This window comes from Canis lupus, chromosome 18, assembly GCF_048164855.1.
Source record: "Canis lupus baileyi chromosome 18, mCanLup2.hap1, whole genome shotgun sequence".
In the NCBI taxonomy this organism is placed as follows: domain Eukaryota; kingdom Metazoa; phylum Chordata; class Mammalia; order Carnivora; family Canidae; genus Canis; species Canis lupus.
In genome coordinates, this window is record NC_132855.1 from 47,870,584 (window position 1) to 47,893,700 (window position 23,117).

General features: G+C 36.1%; 1 protein-coding gene across 2 annotated transcripts in view; it reads left to right on the plus strand.

Annotated features, from left to right (window-relative positions):
- The window catches only part of ELAPOR2 (endosome-lysosome associated apoptosis and autophagy regulator family member 2), a 171,753-nt gene that overhangs the window by 95,777 nt on the left and 52,859 nt on the right, over window positions 1–23,117 (plus strand). For both annotated transcript variants that reach the window (XM_072784375.1, XM_072784374.1), the window contains exons 3-8: window positions 583–778; window positions 5,691–5,838; window positions 8,886–8,972; window positions 10,989–11,094; window positions 12,318–12,470; window positions 13,073–13,161. In XM_072784375.1, coding sequence (XP_072640476.1) covers window positions 615–778; window positions 5,691–5,838; window positions 8,886–8,972; window positions 10,989–11,094; window positions 12,318–12,470; window positions 13,073–13,161 — 747 coding nt within the window. In that variant the 5' untranslated portion in view covers window positions 583–614. The remainder of the gene's footprint in view (window positions 1–582; window positions 779–5,690; window positions 5,839–8,885; window positions 8,973–10,988; window positions 11,095–12,317; window positions 12,471–13,072; window positions 13,162–23,117) is intronic.

The window sequence follows — 23,117 nt, forward strand, 5'->3', positions numbered from 1 at the left end:
CCCAGGGCGTGATCCTGGGGACCCGGGATAGAGTCCCACGTCGGGCTCCCTGCATGGAGCCTGCTTCTCCCTCTGCCTGTGTCTCTGCCTCTCTCTCTCTCTCTCTCTCTCTCTGTGTCTCATGAATAAATAAAATCTTAAAAAAAAAAAAAAAAGCAGGGGCTATGAGAAGAGTATAGTAGGAGCACAGAGGGAGGCTCACCTGGCCAGCTGACTGCCTGGAGGGGGGCAGGGAGGTCTCATGAAGAGGGTCATTTGGGGGTTAGGAATGGAAGTTTTGCAAGTGGAACAGAGGGATTGATTAACATCTCTGGAGAAAGAAGAACACAGCAGGGAGAGAGAGGATGAAATATTTTGGGAATGATAAGAATTTTGTTAGGGTTGAGAGAGGATGGGGCAAGCAAGGGATGAGCCTGGGAAAATAGTTGGGACCAGATTATGAAGTGCATGTGGTCATAAAGTCAACTTTAGAAAGCCTTAATTAGGGTGTGGCATGATCAGAGCTTTATAAAAATAATTCCGGTGACAAAATTGATGGAGGAGCACAGTGACAATTGAGTTCTACATTCTTCTGCCTTCCAGCTTTCTCCTGTGCTTCTGGAGAGTATCTAGAAATGAAGAACCAGGTATGCAGTAAGTGTGGCGAAGGGACCTATTCCTTGGGCAGTGGCATCAAATTTGATGAATGGGATGAATTGCCAGCTGGATTTTCCAACGTTGCGACATTCATGGACACTGTGGTCGGCCCTTCTGACAGCAGGCCAGATGGCTGTAACAAGTAAGAATCCAAAGGAGTCTTTGGATCTTGACTTAGTACTTGAGAATGGTATAGTTGCTCTTTTCCAGAAAGACTTTGGGGGTAATCTTGGTACTGATCGGGATTATAGATAATCTAATTGCAAAGAATCATATTGTTTTTTGGATGGTCATACAGATAATGTAGTTCAATTTTCATGAGATGAAAATAGTTGCTCTTTGGACATAATAGATGCCATATACAGAAAAGCTACCAGAAAAACAAATCAGTTTTCTGATAATATATCTATAATATTCAAGACAGTGGTATTTCTACAAACCTTTCTCTAATTTTTAATGGATAATTTTAGATTTATTTTTCTTCTCCTCTGAAAGGAAGAATTGTGTAATCTTCATTTAGATACTGTATTATCTCCTATAAGAGAAAGTAGGTTAAATACATAAAGTGGAAAGCTCTTTCACTTAATTTCTACCTTTTAAACAAATTTAGAATTGAAGCATAGTTGACATAAAATGTAGCAATTTTAGGCATCAACATAGTGATTTGACAATTATATATGTGATGAAATGTTCACCACAGAACTGGAGTTGCCCTCTGTCACTATGCATAGTTATTACAATATAACTGACTTTATTACTTGTGCTGTGATTTCTTCCTTTCTTTAGGGGATTATTAGTTTCACCTATGACAACACTGGTAGAATGTTAAATTGTTTTGAAAAGACACAGAATCTTTATCTTTGGGCTGTAATCCTTCCTGTTCTCTTGTGTTGACCATGCAACATTTCCTTCCTTATGGCCATGGATAGGAGAAATAAAACTTCAGGCCACTGGCTGCCTTCTGACTAGAATAGCTTCTCAGGAACTCAGCATTTTTACCAGGACCTAAGGATGCCAGGGAATTACTTAGCTGTGCTAAAAAGATGTGTTCTCTCCTTCTTACCTTCCCCAACCCTGCTTGCTTTCTAGTGTTCTCTCTTTTTCCCTCTGCCAAGTGACATTTTTATTCTCCTGATAATGATCATTTCATTATATAGGGTTATGATATTAGATATCATTAATAAGATTATTCCTCTCTGTCTCTCTGTATATATATATATTTATATATGCGTATCTTTGTATGTATGTACACATATACATATATATACATGTATATACATATGTATTAAAGTATGTGTATATATTTTGAAAATATAATTTAATTTTTTAAAACAAAATTGCTCTTTAGAGTAAGGTACTTGTAGGATGTTATGGTACCTCAGATCTTTGTTTAGGTGGGCAGGAGATATTGATATGGCTTCTTCTTCTACTTAGAATATATAGTTTATTCATTAAAGAAGTTTAATGATAATTACAACTTTTTCAATGTACTGTCCCATCTAATTTTCTCAATGTGAGTTTCAGTCTGATATTGCTGTGATCATCTCTCTCTTCCCCTCCCTTCCTTTTTCCATTCATCTAATCTTGCTTTAATTCTTTTTAATTGGTTGGGTCATAGAATTTTCCAAAGTGGTTGTAGCATTATAGACTCCAGTGGCACATTTGAATTCTAGTTATCCTCCATATTTACCAACGTTTGTTTTGTCAAGTCTTGTTTTATTTTAACCATTCGTGTGTGTGTTTGTGTTTGTGTGTGTGAAATGATACCTCCTGTGCTTTGAATCTGATTTCTTATGAACACTTTTCATATATTCATTGTCCATGTGTTTAATTTTTGTGTGTGAGATGTCAACATGTTTTAGCCATTTTCTATTTTTTGGGGGTCATTTTCTCATTGAACTCTGTGAGTTCTTTGTGTATTCTGGACATGAGTCGTGTATATTCATATAATACTTAATACATGCATGAATGCATATGCAAATACATGTATTGATAAGTATGTGTACTATTTTCTCCCAGTTTGTAGCATTTGCCTTTTCATTTTCTTAATGATGTCTTTTGATATACAAAAGTTTAAAACTTGAAAAAGTACAATTTATCAAATTTTTTTGTTACGGTTAATGTTTTTTAATATCTTTAGATATTTTTGCTAATCTTGATTGCAAAGGCTACAAATTGTGGTATGCATTCTGAGAGTGTTATTAGAGTTATTATTGTACTTTTACATAAAATGTAAAACTGTACAATGGTATTGTTACAGTTATACCCTCATTTGTGTTCTATCATTGCATATTATATTTAGAAACATAAACCCTATAGTATAATGAAATGTATGTTAAATAATATTTGTTTTTAAAAGCATTTAAGAGATGAAAAATTTGGCATTATATGTTTATCATACATAGAGCACCATTCCTGGTGTCCTTCTTTATATATAGATCTGAATGTCTAGGATTATTTTTTTCAACCAGTGAAATTTTCTTTATCCTTTCTTATTATGCAAGTCTGCAGCTCACAAAATCTTTCAACTGTTGTTGACTTAAAAATGGTTTTATTTTTGCCTCTGCTTTGAAGAATATTCTCTTGGACTTTGGACTCTGGACTTACTTTTCTCTTTCTATGCTTTAAAGATGTTCTACCTTCCAAATTCTCCCTTATTTGTGCTGGAAAGTTAGCTGTATTTTTTATGATTAATTCCCTTCTATGGAACATGTCTTTAATTCTCTGCCTACATATAAAATGCTCTCCATATTTTTGCTATTCAACAGTTTGTGACGTGCCCAGTATTGGTTTTCATGTATTTATTTGTTTAGTTAGCTTTTTGGATTTGTAGGTTGATCTTTTCACCAAATTTAGCAATTATTTTATACATTATGCCACCAATAATGTTTTTCTACCTTTTTCTCTCTCTCTTTTCCTTCTTTTACTCCAATTACATGTACATTAGACTACTTGATATTGTCTAAAAATTGTGAGACTCCTTTTTCTTTCAGTTGTTTTCTCTCATATTTCAGATTACATAATCTCTATTGCTCTATCACTAACTTTTTTTTTTTTTTTTTCAGTCTCAAGCTTGTTCTCAAGCCCATCTGGTGAATTTTAAATTTTACATGTTGGGATTTCTCAGTTCTAGAATTTCCATCTAGCTTATTTTATGGCTCTTATTTTCCTTAAAATACTTGAGATTCTCTATCCCTTCACTTACTGTATTCATCTTTTATTTATAGTTGACTATATTTGTAAGAGCTGTCTTAAATACTTGTCTTTTTTTTTTCTTACTATCTTTTTTCTCAATTAAGGATCATATTTTCCCACTTATTTGCATGCCTGGTAAATTTTTATTGTATCGTGGGCATTGTGAATATTAAGGTGTAGGAAATGTGGGTTGTTTTTTTCTTCATTTTAAGGGTGCTAAATTTTATTCTGGCCGGCAGTTTATGTACTGAAAGAGCACCTCGATCTCATCAGTCTTGGTTTTTTTGTTTTGTTTTGTTTTTATTTTTTAGGATAGCTCTGTATTGGTTTCACTCTTAGTCCTAGGTCATGGCCTTTATTTCAGTGCAGGAGTTGGCAAACTGGCCTGTGGGTCTTTTCTTTGTTTTTTGTAAACAAAGTTATATTGGAAGACAACTGCACTCACTTATTAATGGCATTATCTGTGGCTGTTTTTCAGTTAAAATGGCAAAGTTAAGCATTGCAGGAAGGACCAGATGGTCCACAAAGCTAACAATATTTATTTACTGGCTCTTTATGCAGAAGTATACTGATACCTGCTCTAGGGCATGGACCTTATTCCCAAGGTGGGGCAGTTCTGCTGTCAGATGAATGCCCAATGTGGTTATCAAGTTTTCTCCCCTAGGGCTGACCTGGGGCTCCAGTGACTCCACTAAAGTGATCTCTCTGTTTATGTCTCAGCTTTGCAGTGGCTGTTCTCTGCTATGTTTGTCTGTACCCTCCAGCCCCAAACCCAGGACCTAGTCTATATGGGACTCTTGGACCCATTTTTTCTGATTCTCAGGCCTATAATTTCCAGCTGCTTTAGCTGCCCTAAATAATCATCTCTGTTCCTCAGCTCAGTGATACGTCTCTGCTCTACTTGGGTGCCATGGTTTGGAAAACGTCCTGAAGAGTGAGGTCAAAGTCATTTTGGGCTTTGCCTCTTGCATTTTCTGGCTCTCAAGAATCTCAGTCCTATGTTGCCTATTGTCAGTGCCTGAATTTGGCTTGTATATTTTCCTTAACAGTTTGTTAAAGAGAAAGGGCAAATCCAATATCAGTTAGTGAGTCATGTTGGGATGTGGAAATCTTAGTCTTCAGATTTCTTTCAGAAAAAAAAGAAAAGAATTTGCTAAAATCTCACTCTTATTATCCATATCAACAGTTGCATCTGAAGAGAAGGATGATAAGTTGTGCTTTCATACAGTTTGGTTAGAAATTTTTTTGGGGGCAGAGTCAACATGTGATTCATTATTGATTTATCTAAGAATTATGGTTAGATTTACAACTTAAAATTTTGTTCACCAGTGTATTTTCTTAATTTTTCATTTTTTTTTGTTTTTTTGTTTTTTTTTTTTACATAAAAATTCCAACCAGACACTTACCCCTACTATATACTCTGAAACTTTGATCTGCATTTTATTTAGTTTTACTTTAAACAGGTTTTTTACTAGGACTATCCCTTCTTTCATATCAAGGAACTCCTTATCTCCCTGCCAGGTATATATGTTTTTAAATAAAACTTTGGATTTGTTTGAGAGAATAATTCTACCTCAGACTATTGCAGTTAGTGGTCATCTATTTAGTGGCCAAATTTTTGGTGAAAAATAGCAGTTTCCTAGCAAATGGATCATATAACCTTATCAGGATCTAAGAAGCCCTTTGCTATATGAGTCTTTTCCCAGTAGTATGTTGGCCTTTCAGTTCCAGAAAAGCTTTAGACTTCTCTGCTATGCCTTGCTGATGGGAACTACTTTTGAAACTGAGTTATGTAACTTGTAAACAGAAGAGGTTTCTGAATGCTAAGGTAAAAATGCCTCTTGGTTTTGTTTCCACAGCTCTTCTTGGGTCCCTCGTGGAAATTACATAGAGTCAAATCGTGATGACTGCACGGTATCTTTGATCTATGCTGTGCACCTTAAGAAGTCGGGTTATGTCTTCTTTGAGTATCAGTATGTCGACAACAACATCTTCTTTGAGTTCTTTGTAAGGCCTTTTATGTTATAGAATTTACTTTTTGAGGGAAATTCATGTAAAATTTCTCTTAATTAATTGTTGCTATTCCATGCATGGTATGCCTCCTCAGTTTTTTTCTGTCAACCAAACCTTTTGATAGTAACAGAAAACTTTATTTTTTTCTTTAATATTTTATTTTCTGCTTAAATATTGTTTATGTTGAGCTCTCACTTTGTTGGATAACATTGGACTTGTTTTATTTTTGGTTAATAAGATCCTTAGATGACCATTTTGATTTGGACTTTTAGTGTGAAAAATACTTTCACCAATATTCATTTTAAATTTTTTATAGCTAAGTTATTTTATTCAAAATATATTTTCACCACTTTTAGTTTTTGTTTTTTTTTTTCTCTTTGGAGTTTCAAGTATTTGATTTAAGTATAATCATGGGCAGTATTTCACAAGTGGAAGTGGCTATATGTTTCTGATTCTGTCAGTTTTGTACAATCTAAAGAAATCAGTGGATGAAATAGTTGATTTCTTTGGTAAGAGATGACATAGCATTACACAATATAAGATAAAATAGTAGTTTACAGAGTAGGCTTGAAGGGAGGTGGGTAGAGGGATGGGATAGCTGGGTGATGGGAATTAAGGAGGGCACATGATATATGAGCACTGGATGTTCTATGCAACTGATGAATCACTGAACTCTACTTCTGAAACTAATAATACATTATATGTTAATTAATTGAATTTAAATAAAAAAATAGGCTATTACTACTAAAATTATATAAGTATTTAATATAGGGGTACCTGGCTGGCTCAGTTGGAAGAGTATGTGACTCTTGATTTCAGGATTGTGTTTGAGCCCCACATTGGGTGTATAGATTGCTAAGATAAATAAATAAGAAACTTTTTAAAAATTAATATAAACTGTGTCCAATTTAGCAAATAGTTGTTGCAGTCTCTCAAATGCTTGAGAAAATATTTTCAGATTGACTTCTTTAAAAAAAATTGTGTGTTGTATAAGTGACTGGGAAAACTGATCTTGTAAAATGTTTCTGTGGTTCAGATTTCAGGAGCCCAGGTACTAATTATTCTAAAACAAATATATTTTGCTCCTGATAATGGAAATCTGTAAGTCAGAAGTTTGATAGGAAGAGATACTTGCCATGAAAATATGAGCTTTAGATTTGAAGTCAAGAGATTCTGGGTCAAGTCCCAACTGCAGCGGCTGATTATGTGTTTTGGATAATGAAGCTAACTTTCTGGCCCTCAGAATTCCATTTTGCAGAGTGGATTGTATGACAAGACCTTTAAGGATCCTCCTTGTCCTAATATCCTTTGATGAGTTCAAAATGTTAAGTAATTTTCAAACAGATTTGCTTTTATAAGCTACAATGTGTTTGCAAAACACTTCTTAAGGTAAATTATTCCCGATTCCATGAAACATTTTTGCAATACTACCAAAATGAGAGTAAAGTTAAGAAGTTAGGTAATTATAAAACTGTTAGAATAAGCACTCAGTTTTATATTGTTGAGTAAGTCCTTTGAGAGTTGTTGGTAAAAGTACTCTTAAGGCATGAAGTTTTATTAGTTCCTTTGAATGTTGCCTCTGTGCTTCTGGTTACAAATTGAAAAGAGGTGGTGAGTTCCTTCTTTTGTTGATGTTTCAGCTTTATAGGTTACAGTTTATTGACTCAGAGTGTCAACACTTCAGTCATCATGCTTATGGTTAATGGAAAGGAAATACCTGAAGCCTGAAGGAAAGTCGTACCTACGGATATTACATAATTTAAAGCTGTCAAGTATTTAATTTTAGAGCTATGGGAATTTCATTCAGCTCCTCTACTCTTCTTTTTAAGCAACGGAGCTGAAACCTAGAGAGAATAAGTGGTTGAATCAAGGTCATACCTTTACTACTTACTTTTAGAATGAGGAACAGAAATCAGATTCTAGAATGCCAGTAGAATATCCTAATATCACATGATGTTTGATTTCAGCTGGAAAAACAAAACAAAACAAAACAAAACAAAACAAAACAAAACCTTTCAGCTTATCCACATATTGACCACCAAAGGTATATTTAGGGTACATATCTGCTTAAAAATGGCTTAACACTTGCATTAGAATGTTCATTATGCTTATAGTACATATCTGATACTTAAATTCAGATTAAACAAATATCTTCAGTGGCTAATATTCTCTGGTATTTCTAGTTTATAATCTTTTAGGAAATATTTTTATGGAGATCATTTTAATGTTGTTGATAAACTGCTCAGGAGGATGAATGAAATGGCCAAGATGTAGAAAAGAGAGAAATAGCCATTTTGGCCAAAGTTAGAGGTTACAAGTTTTTATGTCAACCCTACTGTGTTGCTGCCTCTTGTGCGGTATTACAGAATGGCCTAGCTTTTTGATGTCTGTGTATTCTTCAGAGGCCTGGAAAAGTAGTGTGCAAACCCTTAGGCATTTTATAAGAATTGTCTGGAAAGCACAAAATGTTTGGTGCTAAAGATAGCAGCTGTAGTCATTTGAACTGGTCCTATGATTCACATTTCCCCCCAAATAAAAATTTAGGGCTTTGGCTTTGACTGTAACTACTTACCTACATATGTGGAATAAGTCCTGGGGAATTGAAAACAAAGCAGGTGTCATTTATTTATGAATTTAAAACCTGACTTCCCTAAATCTTATAAAAATATGCTTTATTTTTATACTATTGGGCCTGCATGGTGAATGAGAGCTTTTAAAACTTTTGATAAGGTTTTCATAATGACTTTTTCTCCTTTCTGTGAATTTTCTGGTTTAACTGTTCTCATCCTCTCTCCTTTCCTCCTCTCCTGATTCTTAACCTTTTTGTTATAATAATGAGGATGCTTTACATAGAACCACTTGTATACAGTTGTCACTTAGGTTCCAGAGGTCTTGGTATGTTTACTTTCTGAGAATCACTCATGGTCATTATTTAGTACGTTTTGAAAGAGGCTCTTGCAGCCTGTCCTATGCTGAGTAACAAATTTAATTAAAGCCATTATTCAAGAAGCTTTACTGGGGCCCTTGTGTTTAATCCACAGATTCAAAATGATCAGTGCCAGGAGATGGACACCACTGCAGACAAGTGGGTAAAACTCACAGACAATGGAGAATGGGGCTCTCATTCTGTAAGTCTCTGTTCATCTTCTCTCCCACCAACCCCCATTCTGCTCCTTCCTTTCCCCAGTCTTACAAAAATGTTCGTGAAAAAAAAATTGTTCATTAATTTAGAGTTTCTAGTTAGAGAAGAAATTGCCCCAAAGTTTCAGGGACATAGCTTCTTTGTAGGTATTTTTTCTTGCCTTTCTCTTTCTCCTTAGGCTTCTTTCCTTACTCTTTCCCATCATACTCCAACTTTCTCCTTTTCAAAGGGGCATTGAGAAGAAACTAAGGCTATTCAAAATTAACACAGAGAACCTTGGGGTATGTATGTAAGTTTACATATGTGCCTGTCACATGGGAACAATCAGTGGCTCTTGACTATGGAAGGATCCTTTGATCCAATTTTCTCTGCAGTTACCCCAACAAGTGACTTTCCAGCTTGTCTTGTTAGGGGCTGGATTGACTCCCCTGTTGGACAGCTCTCCATGTCACAAAATCCATCCTTGTTGGCGCCTAAACCTGCTTCCTGTTTATCATCTGTTGCTCAGAGTTCTGTCTCTGGTTATATTGGGTGAGGTACCTGCATAGTCTCCTCAGGACAACTCTAAATGCTTGAAAGCAATGATCACGCAACATAATCTGTGAATCTGTTATTGTTTGAGGGCACTGCCCCTTTAGAATGAGGCACAGTTTTAAAATTTAACTCTGGCTTATTGTAGCTGTGTTTCTGTAGGCACTTGGCTTAATCTCTTTTGTTTTGTTTTTGGCTTATTCTCTTTGAATCTGATTTTTCATGTAAGAAATGGGAGCAGTCTTGCAGGATTAAATGAGAGGACGTATGAGAAAGGCCTGGTGTGGTGCCTGCAGTGTAGACTGAACTCTATTTCAGTAAGTGACCACCCACCCTCAACTTTGCATTGGAGCAGGTGCCTCATCCTTGAGTGATTAATACAATGTACCTTTCAGACTGTCTTTTTGATCTGTATGCCTGGAAGTGATACTAGAGCCACTTAAGATCCATTCACCTAAGCATTCATTAAGCTGGGCTTTGAAAGTACAAGTAACCCTTGGCAACTAATATACTTTCTTCACTTAACACAAGTGAAAGTACTCAGTGCACTACTTTTCTGAATGCGTGGCAGGGTGAAGTACTTGGATATGTTTTAATTTCATACAGCTTGAATTTGGCCAGCCAGAGACTACATAGAAGAATAAGAGTGGCAGATGAGAAAGCAAAGAACCTTTAAATTAGTTCATTTGACAGAAACAGCATGAGATTTACTGGAAGTGTTGTTTGATATGTAAATAAAACAATGTGCTGGTGGCAAAGGAAGCAAATATTAAATGTAATATCATTTACATTCTGGAGTCATTTAAATCATGTTATTTTATAACAGTCCTATTTTTCTCTGGTTGTCATTGCAGTATTGTTTATTAAACAATTTTAGAAGGAAGCAAAGTCTTTCTGTTGCCTTTTTGTTTTCAGAGTCCAGAGATCTACTTATGAATAGTGGCAGTCAACAAATATATAATTGGGTTGAGTGCCTTTTCACTCTCTGGAATGAATTCCTTTTTAAATATAAACCAAGACTTCAGGCACATAGTTTAAAAATTCTTTTATCTTTTTGTTCAGGCTTAAAGAATTTTCTTTTCCTTCTTTGTTGCTTTATTTTTTGGATTGGCAATTTTTTTTTTTTTTTTTTTTTTTTTTTTTTTTAGAAAATACGACTATAGCACAGTAGACTCAAATTTGTAGGTGCCCAGTTAATGGTGTTTCATTATAATGCCTTGAACAGTGTTTAAGGGATTAGCTTTTAGATATGGTTAAAGTAGCATGATTTAAGGACGTCTGGGTGGCTCAGTGGTTGAGCGTCTGTCTTCGGGTGGGATAGAGTCTTGCATCAGGCTCCCTGCAGGGAGCCTGCTTCTCCCTCTGCCTATGTCACTGCCTCTCTCTGTGTGTCTCTCATGAATAAATAAATAAAATCTTAAAAAAGTAGCATGGTTTATCTGACCTGAATGCCTTGTGTTCTTCTTTACAGGTAATGTTGAAATCAGGCACCAACATATTGTACTGGAGAACCACTGGGATCCTTATGGGTTCTAAGGCAGTCAAGCCAGTTTTGGTGAAAAATATCACAATTGAAGGTACTTTGTAGCAATTTTTTTTTAGTAGCCACATATCACAATTTTGAGTTAGCTAAAACATCAATTAAATTGTTGGTTTGGATGGCTCAAGGGTTTATGAGGCAGAAATTAGTATGTTAGCCATCATACATGTCTAGAGATCCTGGTTTTATTTTTGGAGTTGACTGGTATTGTTTTTTTTGTTTTTTGTTTTTTTTTTTTTGTATCCTTAAATTAATCTGTGTGAAAAAATAAGAACGATAAAAATTTTCAATGTCTTTACATAAAACATAAGGATCATTGTTAATAAGAACCTATGCTTCATTTAGGAAACATCTATTATGCCAGGCATCAAGCTCACACAGGTCACTAAATCCATAGAAATAATAAAATAAACTCATCTGCCTGTCTCCTAAACCTCTTATGCCTCTCTGAACCAGCCGGACATTTTCTGGCCCAGGAGAGCAGCCAATAAACCCTGGCATGGTTCATTCTCAATTAGGGCTAATTTTAATTAAGGCAGTGATTCTCCTTTATTAATGGCTTGTATTTTACTACATTCTATATGGTTTCCTGTGACACTAACTCATTAGTCATAGGGACATCTGCTGGCAAAGGCTGGAATTACAAGCCAGAAAAAAAGGCCACTCCTCCCAGGGTTTGGGTCTTGCTTGTGACTTAATGATCAGTGGAGAAAAAGGGAACAGGTGGCTGCAAAGATCAGAGCAGAGTAGGCTGGTACAACTGGAGGAGACCTTAGAGTTCATCCCACTTCTGAGTTAGTGGAGTTGTCTCTTGACAACTCAGTTTATAATTTAGTATACCTCTGTCAAATCTCAATCTCTTAAGTGTTTGCTCTATTTAGGGTGTTCATTTTTTATTTTTTATTTATGATAGTCACACAGAGAGAGAGAGAGAGGCAGAGACATAGGCAGAGGGAGCAGCAGGCTCCATGCACCGGGAGCCCGACGTGGGATTCGATCCCAGGTCTCCAGGATCGCGCCCTGGGCCAAAGGCCAAACCGCTGCACCACACAGGGATCCCTACTTAGGGTGTTTAATTCAGTATCTATCCCAGTTTTTTGCAGACAGTAAATATTTCCTTGGTGTTGAATGAATGGAATAAGGGGTCCTGGCTTAATGCTGCTGTTTCTCTCACTTCTGATAGAAGCAGCAAGAAGGTGCTGATTTGCTTCTTGCTAGTGGGTCCTTCCTTCCATGCTCTGTTTTTTAATTACCACACAGGGGTGGCATACACATCAGAGTGCTTTCCATGCAAGCCAGGCACATTCAGCGACAAACCAGGTTCCTTCAACTGCCAAGTCTGTCCCAGAAACACCTATTCTGAGAAAGGAGCCAAAGAATGCATAAAGTGTGACGAGCACTCCCAGTTTTCGGGTAGGACTAGTCTTTGTCAGTTTATGTTCTTTGTTTTCTCTCTAAATTTATGTCTGTTGAGAATGTGTATTCATAAGACAGAAGCCACACTGAAATGTGGTGGGAACAGTGTGCCAGAAACCAAGTGCTGAAGTGAATCAATACTGAATGGATAAAATACAACTTTTTACCCTTTTGTGCATGACTTTTCCATTCGCCCTTTTTTCTGTTCCACACCCTATGGAGAACTGCTATGGATATATTTATACTCATCTAAAACAAATCATATTGTAATTTTACATGATTCGGTGGCATAGAGATAGATATACTTAGAAAATGTTCATTTGCTGCAAATATACAATGTTCATTGATGATGGAAGACATCTAATATCTTTTTGGAAAAAATTATGATAGGTTTCTTGTGTATCATGGAAAAATTTATTGATCTAGGGTAAATAGAAATGCAGGCCTTTATTTTCCTTAGGCCTAGCTAGTTCTTCCTAAATTGCTCTGGTAAGGTTATTTTAAATTTTGAGTTTTCTGGGTTTGTTTGTTTGATTTTTGCCTTTTCTGAGAGTCACAACATAAATGACTAATTTCTGAAATGTGTTTTTATGTTGCAGAAGAAGGATCCAGTGAGTGTACGGAGCGACCTCCCTGTACCACAAAAGACTATTTCCAGATCCATACTCCGTGTGATGAAGAAGGAAAGGTATAGGCTGTGTTCAGTACACTGCATTCTGTGTTAGTCCAACCCTCTTCCCAATTTGAGCAGACTCTAGTTTGTTTGTGAGAGACTTAAATGAGTTGAGTTATAATATGTGTTTGTAAGTAGGACATGAGGAAATTTAAGAATGTAGATTCTGAGTCTTGCTATCCTGGCTTTAATTTCATGCTATTACTTATTAGTGCTATGGTTATTTGCTCTAAGTTTGCTTTTTCATCTGTAAAATGGGGTTAATTTACTTCTTACTTCACAAGGTTGCTATGAGAATGCAAGACATTATCAGTTTAAGGTTCCTTGTATAGTGTCTGGCACATAGTGAGTGTTCCATAAATCACTGCTATTTTTAACAGCTAATTTTTTTTTCAGAAGTAATAGAACCAGGAGGAACACAGTCTTAAAATGTGTACTGTGACTCACAGGATGAAAACATCCTGTAACTTCTCTTTAATTATTTGGTTCTTAGTAGGTTTGATCAATAAAAGCCATGCAGCCATAGGCAAATTCAGTTATGGCAGATTACTGTGTAATTGTGTTTAGAAAACGTAAAGCAATTAACCTACAGCTGGCACTTCGCCAGAGGAAAAATACACACATGAACCTTGCAGTTGATGTGGTATTCTCTGTATGACAGTTAGCCTGTATTAGCGTGTGTCAGTAGGAGAAACTGAGATTGAAGTGGCTGCATGGGTGCCTGGGTGGCCCAGTCGGTTGAGCATTTGACTCTTGGTTTCAGCTCAGTTCATGATCTGATGGTTGTGGGACCCAGCCCTGCACTGGGCTCTGTGCTCAGTGCAGTTTGCTTCAGGTTCTTTCTCCCTCTCCCTCTGCCCCTCTCCGCTCATGCTCTTTCTTCCTGTCTTTCTTTCTAAAGAATAAATAAATAAAATATTTTTTAAAAACATGGCTGCAATGCAGCATTCTTTCTTTGTGTTTACATCTTTGAAATCATGGCATTTAATTTCTTGACCTAGTTTGCAGAATATATATACATGTCAGAATCACTTTTCTTTTCTTAATTTAATTTTATTATTTATTTATTTATTTATTTTTAAAGATTTTATTTATTTATTCATGATAGTCACACACACACAGTGAGAGAGAGAGAGAGGCAGAGACACAGGCAGAGGGAGAAGCAGGCTCCATATAGGGAGCCTGACGTGGGATTCGATCCCGGGTCTCCAGGATTGCGCCCTGGACCAAAGGCAGGCGCCAAACTGCTGCGCCACCCAGGGATCCCTCTCTTCTTAATTTTATATCCTTAGGTTCTAATATGTACTTTTTATATTTGTGTGATAATTAATCTTACCCTGAGTCCTTAAATTTTTTTTAAAGAATTAACTCTTTAGTACTTAAGACCAAGTTTATTCTAGTGTTTGCAGGAGAGCTATTACTTGCTCAGAATAAACTCAAGGGAAGTCCAGTTTAAATTAGTGGAAAATTTTAATAATTAGAAGTATATGTATTGTTTTAAATAAGAACAGTAACTCAAATAGCCCTATAATGATGGCCAAGGAAGGGATATTTCCACTTAGAAAATACATACAGAGAGCCACTAAGATGAGTTGAAAGTAATTTGAAATAATGTTTCTTCAGCTAAACTTTTTAAGTTAAATTTCTTATTAATAATAAGTAAGGCAAATTGAATTTGTTTTATGTAGTAATCACTAATTCAGCATTACTGAAACTTAAATGAATGAGATCTAGTATAAAAATGGTTCTTATTTTTGCTATGATGAAAATATCCAAATGCCCTATTTTTATTATGTCAATAAATAGTTTAGTGTGTTAGTGAATAGTGTGATAAAATTTAGTTGACCTGGGCCTAAAGGAAGTAAAACCATATATCAAATGTACAATGTACTGAATACCCATGCACACACACACACACATACACACCTGTGTACATGCATGTACCCACAGGCATGCTGTGTTCACACATACACACAAATTACATTTTTCTGTGGAGTCTGGGTGAACTCTGAACACATCAGTATAGAACACATTGTATTAGCGCTCTATAAACTCAGTGATTCTTAAAAAAGTGATTTAAGACTCGTTTCAGGAAAAATGTGTCTAGCTTCAGAAGTAAACAAAAACCAATAGAAAGTTAATTAACAGATATAGTAGAGAAATGTAGATTACACATGAATTTAAATTTTTTTTTATATTTTCATTTGTTTCAAAATTTTCATTTGTTCTGGTTTCATCTTTTAAAAAGGTATTTTAATCTTGCTTGGCACAGCCTGGTGATTTGCTGATGGTTTAGTGATGTTTCCAGGTCGTTCAATGACTGTAGCTTTTTTTGTCCTGTCATACTCTCTTTGATCTTATTGCTTAGAGAAGATCCCCAAGGGAAGCAGCTATTGAAGTAGACAGACTTTGAACATTATAATTTATATGACACAGGAATGTCACAGGTTTCTGTGTTCATTTTGAAGCCCGATTATTTGATTGCTTCCCTCCTATAGGGAACAGTTTTCAGAAATATTTCAATTAGTAACTGAAGCCATTCTAATTCTGACTGAGGGACTCTCATTAACATCAGGAAATGTGGACTTTCTATTCTTTCATTCATTTATGCAGTGAATCTTTATTGAGCACTGGTTAAATTACAGAGTTCTGGGTGATGAGGGCAGGACCAAGGACAGGCAGAAGAGGAAGGTAACTGTCTTCATGGATTGTAGAACAGTGGTTGTCCATTTTTTTTGTATGCAGCAGACTCACCTGGCGGTTCCTGTCCTGGATTTTTCATTTCAAAAGATATGGAGCAGGACATGAGAATTTATATTGCTAAAAAGTTCCCAGGTAATTCTAATTCTAGGATCTCAGCAATTTGAGATTTCAGAGAAAGAGCCTGGATTTCAGAGGAGAGATGGTCTTTCAAAGAAAGAAAGAGAGAGAGAGAGGAGGAGAGAATGAAGGAGAAAAGGAAGGAAGAGAAAGAAGAAAGAAAGAAAGAAAAGAAAGAAAGAAAGAAAGAAAGAAAGAAAGAAAGAAAGAAAGAGAAAGAAAGAGAGAAAAAAGAATTATTTTCAGTTGTGATTAGTGTCACGCCAGAGAAGTCTTGAGTTTTATGGGGATCTGACCCAGCCTGAGAAGGCTTCAGATCTGTACAAAACCTTGGCCAAGGCATGGAGGAAGAACATTTCTGGAATAGGAGCAGGATGGTGAAGACCTGATGTGGGACACAGCATGGAATATCTGAAGAACTAATGACTAGAATGTGGGAGTGTAGGAAGGGGGTTGCATTTACAACATCTAATGACATAGGCTTGGGCTAGAATAGGGAGGTTTCAGAGTGATGAGTTAACTTGAAATTTTTTGTGTATGTTTTATTTTCAAAATGTTGTTTAGAGCCCACTTTTTAAACATGTATTAAGATATACTCATATGGCTGCATACAGCACATGCACTGATTCAGTGCTTGAGATTTGAACTCAAAAAATTTTGACCTTGCTAATGTTCATTGAGAGAAGGCATCTTTTAATGTTAGCATTGTATGATCACCTTATGGCTTCTCATGATCTCCCTATGGCTGAGATAGAGAATTGTGGACTAAATGGTATGGTTACAAGGATATATGGGTAATTGAGGAACTATATGTAAAATATTTGACTTAATAATTGGATATATCAACTAGGACTATAGTTGATATTAACTAATAGTATAGTTGGTATCATGTATTTGCCAAAGGAATATAAGTTTAACAACATAATTATACATATCCTAAGTCATACCAAGAATGATTACATGTGAATTATTTTCAACATTTGATTTAAAATCCTCAACTTGCATGAGGATGTTGGGAATAAGTATGTTAAATTGTAGAGCAATAAAGCAGGGGAAAATGACAGAAGTAAAATTTAGAGAGATCCCAGAGTGTTAGCATATTGTGCTTAAATTAGCAAAGTCCACATTTATTTGTGTCAAGTTCTCAGATATAAAAATATTTAGAAAAGAGAAAACATTAATTTGCCAAAACTTGCCAGAAATATCTTGAAGAAAATCCAAGCTTTAGAACCTGGCTTTACCAAATTAAAAATGCATCAGACATTTAAAGGGGAAAGAAACCTCCCAAGAATACAAAGGATATTTAGTGTTCAATTAAGTGGGCTCATGCCTGAAAAACAAGTCACTTACTTGTTTATCATATCCATAAACGTTGTCTCAGATCTGCTTACATAAGTTAGAGGGATAAGGTGGTTTTGTAGGGAGTTAGCTACTTATAGACAATGTTTAAGGTTTTATTTATTTTGGGTGCTAGAACTAGATAGAATTAATAACTTTTTGTTTTGTTTTGTTTTTGTCTTTTATCTCAGGGTGAAAAGTAGTTCCCTCCCCTGTCCTAACTGTGGGATGGAATACACCGTTCTTTTTAATGGTTGTAAAACAAGGTGTAAATTTTGCTCCCTCACTTGGAGATAATTAAGAATTCTGTTAATAAAATTAAAAGATACTTTCCAGATTTGGGGTAGGTGGAAGCAGAGCAGGAGAGAATTGAGTCACATGATTGGGAAGTTAACATAGAGCAAATAGTTTTATCAAGACATTTTTTTCTTGCTCTTCTCTTGGACACTCTTGGTTCATTTTGATTTCCTTTCCAGGCAATCTATTTCCTGTGGTAACAGATCCCTCTGGCATGTCCACCCAAAACAGTCTTGTCCTCACAGCTTTTGATCATAGAAGTGCTGAGCAAAGTTTCAGAAAAGACTCTGATTGGCCCTGCTTTAATCATGAGCCCACCTCAGACCAACCATTCTGTCCAGTAGGATGGGATACTTCGGTTGGACTTCACCGGCTGAGCTCTGTGGCTGGGTGGCCAGACTGTGTAACTCCTTGTTCCTTTCAGTGTCACACAAATCAGTACCTGAAGAGGAAAAGGTAGTGTTGGTTACCACAATAAAAAGAGAGTGATTCTGTGCAGATTCACAGAACTCCTCTACCCTTAAATAACGTGAATAGATCTGGCAAGATTGTCTTGATATACTGGGAATTCCCACAGAATTTTTTGCACACCTCTCCTGATATTTTCATAGTGGTTACAGAAGGTTTGCTAGTGTTTTGGTATCAGATCACTATTGCAAATACAATTCTTGTAAAGATGATTGTTTCCTTCATCAGACTCTCAGCTTCCTGTAGACAGAAACACATTCTTAATCACTTAAAAAGAAAAAAAAAATCTGTCAGCCTGGTAAAGTATCTGGAACACAGAAGATAATGAAGCATCTTTTGAGTGAATTTATGAATGAGAAAATTAGTAAGTGAATGAATGATTAACATATTTAGAGAGGTGTGTTCTGTCGTTGGCAGAGGGCTTGAGAAAATTTTGACAAAAAAAAAAGAAAATTTTGACAAAATGGGTAGAAGCAAGAGAAGAGAGGCCATGCACTATATTAAACCATTTGATATTAAATATGGTTGAAGTTGCTAATAATTTTTTTTTCAGTTTGGAGAAAAGACACCATGGGATAGAGGAATTTGGATCATCTTTCTGACATGTTCTACATGTCCTAAAGAGATTTGATCTCTTCCCTTTGAATATACATGACATTTCATGTTTCTCTTGGAAACAATGATGGTGACAATAATTATGGTAATAGCAGTGATGGTATTAATAGCAGAAGCATCCATCACACAATTGTGTGCATGCTCACTGTGTATGCATGTGTGTATTCAAACATTGCCTCTAATTCTTTTTTTCAACAGCTATGCATTTTAGACAGTATTATACCCAGTTTGTAGATAAGAGAACTGAGGCTTAATGAGGTTAAGTAATTTCTGGAAGGTTATAGATAGTCACAGCTAGTGGGTCTTAAGATTGGAATTCTAACCCTAATTATGACTGCTTCCAAATCTGATGCTTTTGCATCCTCTTCATATATTTTCTTTTTTTTTTTATATATTCTAGCACTTTGTGAACCTGTCATCAGCTGCCTTCACAGCAATTTGTCATTCTAATATTACAGTGCTTTCTTCTATACACCGTAGGTACTTAACAAAAACTTCCTAAGTAGGAAGATAAAGCACTTGAAAGGAAATTATAGAAAAGAAGAAACACAGTTTTCTGTATTATTCCATAAGGCAGAATTTGGATGAACCTATAGAAGGTAAATTCCATTGGTACATAATGATGTTCAAACAAGCAGAGCTGCCCACTTCTGAAACAGCATGTTTTGTCAAAGAGCAAACTTGCAGCCAAGACTGGGAGAGTGCCTGGCAGGACAGGATGTCTTAGAAGGAAGCCTTCTTGAGAGGAAATATTTGACTCTGCAACTTAGTCATCCCTGAGACTAGGAACTTGATAGAGTTTGTCTAGTACTTTCTTTGCCCTTTAATAACTTTAATATTACAAGTTATTTCAAATGCTCAATGTCTCTTACACAGTGTTTGTGAATTACATAGCAAAAGTAAGATATAGGGGATATTTAAAAATAGGGTATAATGGGATATGGCCTTTAGAACTGCCTTTCTCTGGGGGCGCCTAGTTAAGCTCAGTTGTCCTCAGTCGGTTGGTTAAGCTTCTGCCTTTGGCTCAGGTCATAATCCCAGCCAGGGTCCTGGAATGAAGCCCCAGTTATCAGGCTTCCTGCTCAGCGGGGAGTTGGCTTCCCCCTCTGCCCTTCCCTAACTTGTGTGCTCTCTCTCTCTCCCTAATAAATAAAAATCTTTAAAAAAAAAAAAAAAAAAGAACTGCCTTTCTTCCTATGTAGTTTAAGCAAGTCAAGAAAAATTGGAGACTGTTTCTGAATTAGGGTTTTGGGAAAACATCATGGCATTTCTCAGTGATTAGGGAGTTCTGAATTTGTAGAAAATAAAATTTCATGGTAGTCTCCTTTAAAATATTTTTTAAAAACAACTTTATTGAGATTGAATTCTCATATCAGACAATGTATACATTTAAAGCCTCAGTTCAGTGTTTTTAGTATTTTTCACCCCAATCTAATACTATAGCATTTTCTTGCCTAAAGCCCTGGCTACAACCTGCAGTGCAATGTTCAATCTCCATGGTGTCTTCCACATAAACAAAGAAGAGGTCCCAAGCTTTGATGAATTTAGAAAGGGATTGAGGAGGTAACTACAAGGGAAGAGAAAACAGTAGAACCTTCATAGGAAAGGAATCCAAGTGGATGCAGAATGTAGATGGATGCACCGAGGACATGCTTAGAGCATTTATAGATATTGAGCATGGCTCTGAAGGAGGGGATGGACATAACTTGGCAGGACAGTGGGGACGTGTCAGAGATACAAATGATGAGGGCCCTGTGTCTCACTACTGGAAGAGGTTAAGGATTGGGAAAGGTGGGAGGGCAAGCAACAGCCCACCTGGTTGGGAACATATGAGTCAGAACATCACGGAACACAAGGCAATGAGGTTGGTGTGGCTGTTAGTAGACTTATAAATCACATGTAATTTAGCTCTGATGAATTCAGCCACTCTGCAAAGCCTTGATGCTCTTGTGCACGGACATTGGAAGGAAGAAGGCTGGTAACTGTGGACAAATGCACTTTCAAAATTTATCTAAATTTTTTAGTCATCCCAGTCCTGAATTTAATTTTGACATGAGAATTGATAGCACCATGTGTTTCTCTTAAACGCATCTTATTCATGCTTAATATAAAATACTCAGACACTAGATAGAGGTCTTCTCTAATCTTACTGGCAATCTGGTGAGTTTTGTTCTATTAGTGTTTTTTGGTTTCATAAAATATTTCATAATTTTATCTCAACTTGCCAAAGAATGAGTTGATTGTTGGTTTTTCACCTGCACTGTGAGCCATCTGGTGCTAAGTATCATTTATATTAATTATTATCTTTCCCCAGCCAGCTCCACTTGAAAGCATCTGTCCCCATTAGAAGGAGAGACTTAGAATCAATCTGCCATATGAAGCAAGAGCCTTTGTAAACAAAACTTTTACTGTAGAGCATTTGAGATTTGGCTTCTAAATGTTTAAAAGTGGTGCACATTTTCTAATTTTTAAACATTTACTATTCTTGGATTGAGAATCATGTGGTCAGCTGACTTGTCAAAAGTATATTTCCTTATTTTACACTTTTTGCCCTAACTGAACTGACCGTTTTTGACTAGTGTTTCTGTACTGTTTACTAGCTGTGTCTAATTCTTGGGCAAGTTGTGAAACAGCTCTTACCCACAGCTTCCTCATTTATAAACTTAAAGATAATAGTACTGACCTCCCACAGTGGTGGGGAGGAGTACAAGGCACACCCCCCCCCCCATTGCAAGTACTCAGCCTCAGCACCACCCCTACTCCCACACGGGAACCCCCTGTTTTCAACCATGCAATAGTTCACACCTAACACAGTGTGACTTTAATTCATGTCAAAAGAAATCAGCAAATTTGTGAATTCATTGGGTTGGAAATTTGTTTTCTATACTCGCTAAGCCAGAATTTTAAAAAGACAATCCCCCAGATATAATGATGTTTCGTTTGCTTAGATTCTCTGGATTTTATACAGCCCTTTTCAGGGGAGTTAAAAACCCCTTATGGATACAGGGTCTAGTTTATTTATTTATTATTTTTAGCTGTTGAGGAAAGTTCAGCAGGAGTGGCCATCACTTTATAGATAGGATGAGAAAGGCAGATGAAGTTGGCTGGACTGTATGATGATGTGGGCCATAAAATGTATGCAGAAAGAGAGTTATAAAAGGAAAAATATTTATAATTCTGTTGAGACATCTGCCTTTTAAGCCATTTACCTTAAGCATCCTTCTTCAGATAAGGTAATTCTTCTGTAAGAGAATACTTGAGAATAAAATGGAGTGGTCTCAGGGTGTGCTATATATAATTTTCTACTAACTGAAAATAGCTATAGAGAATTGCCTTAAATTTTGTTTTTCCCATTCCAATAATAGACATATTATTACAAAAGATGTTTTAAAGGAGAATGCATTCTTCCATTGGATTATATGTCTATTGAAGGAAACAAAGTCTCTTTTTAAAAACTATAGTTATGAAACTATTTATCCCTTTGCATTTAAAATACATTCTTGGGCAGCCCCAGTGGCGCAGCGGTTTAGTGCCGCCTACAGTCCGGGGTGTGATCCTGGAGACCCGGGATCGAGTCCCACGTGAGGCTCCCTGCATAGAGCCTGCTTCTCCCTCTGCTTGTGTCTCTGTCTCTCTCTCTGAATAAATAAATAAATCTTAAAAAAAATCATAAAAAAATAAAATAAAATACATTCTTATTTTTACTGAGCCTGTTGATTTTGTTGATGAAATGGCTGCACCATTTAATTTTTCTGGTTTCACAATGAGAGTAATTTTATAATCATAGCTTTCTGGGTTTGGCTGGGTTATAGTTATCTTGTGTATTTTGTATTATGTAGGAATATGTGTATATGTTGAGAGAGAATGAAAAGACAAGGTTTAAAAGACTTCTGTCTTTGAAAGTAGATGTTGTCTTAATTTTTGTTGTTAGAAGCACTTGTAACAGGGCCCAGAATTAGAAATATTTTATCTGTGGCTCTTGTGTCTAACATCAGGGTATTGGAAAAGATTCAGAGAGCAACCACATGTATTTGTGAAATGACAGGATCGAAATGTGAAGCTAGACATAGTCTTTTTTAAAAAGTATACCTTTTCTTTTGTGATCATATTGTGCTAGCCACTGCAACAGGTATTGAGGATGAAGGAAAGGAAGAGAGTAGTGGAAGTTTCTAAATGGAAAATGTAGTCTCTGCATAGAACCATATGTCATTATGGAATAAAGTAAATGAATGGTTACAAGAGTAAGGGTTATAATCATGTATCTATATTTTAAAGTAGAATTCCATGATGATGAATGTGCTGTATGGATGCAGTAAAGCCCAGTCACAGCTCATAGTAAAAACATGTGGAAGTAATGACCATAGTCCCACCAAAGTTTTTTTCTTTTTGTCTCATTTTGTTGCTAATTGTTTCGATTTTCTTTACCTGGTTCT